Genomic DNA, 1,955 nt, shown 5'->3' with positions numbered 1-1,955 from the left:
ATGTGTGTGTGAATGGGTGAATGGTGTATGATCTCCTGTAAAGCGCTTTGGCCAGTGTAACACACTGTGAGAAAGCGCTATATAAATACAGTCCATTTACCATGATCAAATGTCCCTTCTGGATGCAATGGAGGCTGGCTGCAGAGACATCTCAGCTGAAGATTGCCAGGGGTGGATAAGGCATTCTAAACGTTTCTTTCCAAGGTGCATAGCAAGAGACATTATAAGGTGTGATGTTGATGAGAACATGTGGCCAAATGCTGATGATCGTGTAGATTAGGACTTTTTGGTCTGTCATTTTGTTTTATTTTTGTCTATTGTTGTAAACACAGGGCAAAGTGCTTTTTTCTGTGATTACTGATAGCAATGTGCAAATGCCAATACCGTAAAGCCTTTACTGCAGCAATTCTGCCCTTTTTTTTATAATCCATAAAGTACTGATGGCTCCACTGTACATATACTATATGAAATTTATCCACACACACAGTTTTAGTGTGTTTACAGTAAGGCTGACTGAATTACTGTATTTCTACATTTTTGGATATCAAAGATGGTTTTCATATTGTATACAGTTCAATGAGAAGTAATGTCATTTTTGTAAAGTGATTACTTTTTTACATTTTGACAGTCTGTGCACTATGACTGACTATATGTTCCTGTTGGATAGAAAACTAGTGCTAATGTTTTGATCAAACGACTCAATTATGAGTCAGGTTTGCTGTGTTTTGATAAAGTTAGTATATGTAGAAAATGGTATTTTGCATTGTGAAATGTAAAGTTTGTATTTATTTAACAAAATGTGGTTTTTGTCCGAAAATGAACCATTTGGCCAGGTGTGTGATGTAACTGTGTTGCTGTGTTAAGAGTTTAGAAGAAGTATTTTAAGTATTGGTTAATGCTTGTTAGCAACAGCAAAAAACTGTAATAAATCTATTGCTACGCTCTGTATTGTACATGGCTTTGTCCTTTGATGCAATGCACTTGTAACTCCCATTTCTTATAAATCTGGCACTATGGATGCCTGAACGATTGCCATGGTTAGCAAAGGGAGAAGAGGAGGAGATTCTGCTTAAGTTTGTTTTGAGTCTGGACTTAATGGTTGAAATTAGAGGGAGAAGTTAGTAAATGCAGCTTTAAGATAACTGAATTAATGTAATGTTATACAGAGGCATGAAAGCTCACCATGAACAATGACATTAACTGTGTTGCTGAATCCAGTGATGACTTTCCGGGATCTGTGGTGAGCTTTGCAGGTATAGTCTCCTTCATGGGTCTGAGCGATCGAAATAATGTCGAGATATGATCCATCCATTTTCAGAACTGAGTCCTGCTGGAGTTTCTTGTGACTGTGGTACCAGGTGAACGTCCAGTCAGAGCTGCTGCCAACTTTACAGCTCAACTTCACTTTCTCAGTTTTGAACACGTCAGACCAGGGAGACTGGAGACTCAGTGATGGTGTAGGTGGATCTGAAAATACACACAGCAAAAATAAAACCTATTTAAAATGACTTATCAGAAATGGACAAAAAATAAACAAACATAGATATATACACACACACACACACACACACACACAGAGACAGACAGATAGATAGATAGATAGATATCAAGTGTATTATTAGTTAGTCAAACTGCTAGTTTCACAGATAAGAGTACTGGACTTGTATTCAAAAACACACATAAGGTCAAGCATATGGAAATGAGTGAACTGGTCAAAGAGTTTGCAGTCTGACTTAACAAGTGGCACAGTAGAAAGATGTTTTATGGATAATGATACACCGGTTAATAGATTGGAGGATGTAGTAGATAAGTTTAATAGGTTCTTTGTGAATGTTGGTCCTGGTTTAGCAAGAAGCATTTGTACAGATGATACATCCGTCACTATAAATAATAATACAATCGAAAGGAACATGAGTTCTATGTTTTTGAAGCCCATAGTTGAAAAGGAAATTATA

General features: G+C 36.9%; 1 protein-coding gene across 5 annotated transcripts in view; it reads right to left on the bottom strand.

The window, feature by feature from the left end:
- LOC109969350 (titin) overlaps positions 1-1,955 on the bottom strand; it is a 16,425-nt gene that overhangs the window by 11,217 nt on the left and 3,253 nt on the right. For all 5 annotated transcript variants that reach the window (XM_020616178.1, XM_020616184.1, XM_020616206.1 and 2 more), the window contains one exon: positions 1,183-1,467. In XM_020616178.1, the coding sequence (XP_020471834.1) occupies positions 1,183-1,467 (285 nt within the window). The remainder of the gene's footprint in view (positions 1-1,182; positions 1,468-1,955) is intronic.

Source organism: Monopterus albus, unplaced genomic scaffold (genome assembly GCF_001952655.1).
Source record: "Monopterus albus unplaced genomic scaffold, M_albus_1.0 scaffold6.1, whole genome shotgun sequence".
In the NCBI taxonomy this organism is placed as follows: Eukaryota; Metazoa; Chordata; class Actinopteri; order Synbranchiformes; family Synbranchidae; genus Monopterus; species Monopterus albus.
This window is presented reverse-complemented; position numbering and strand designations above follow the sequence as displayed.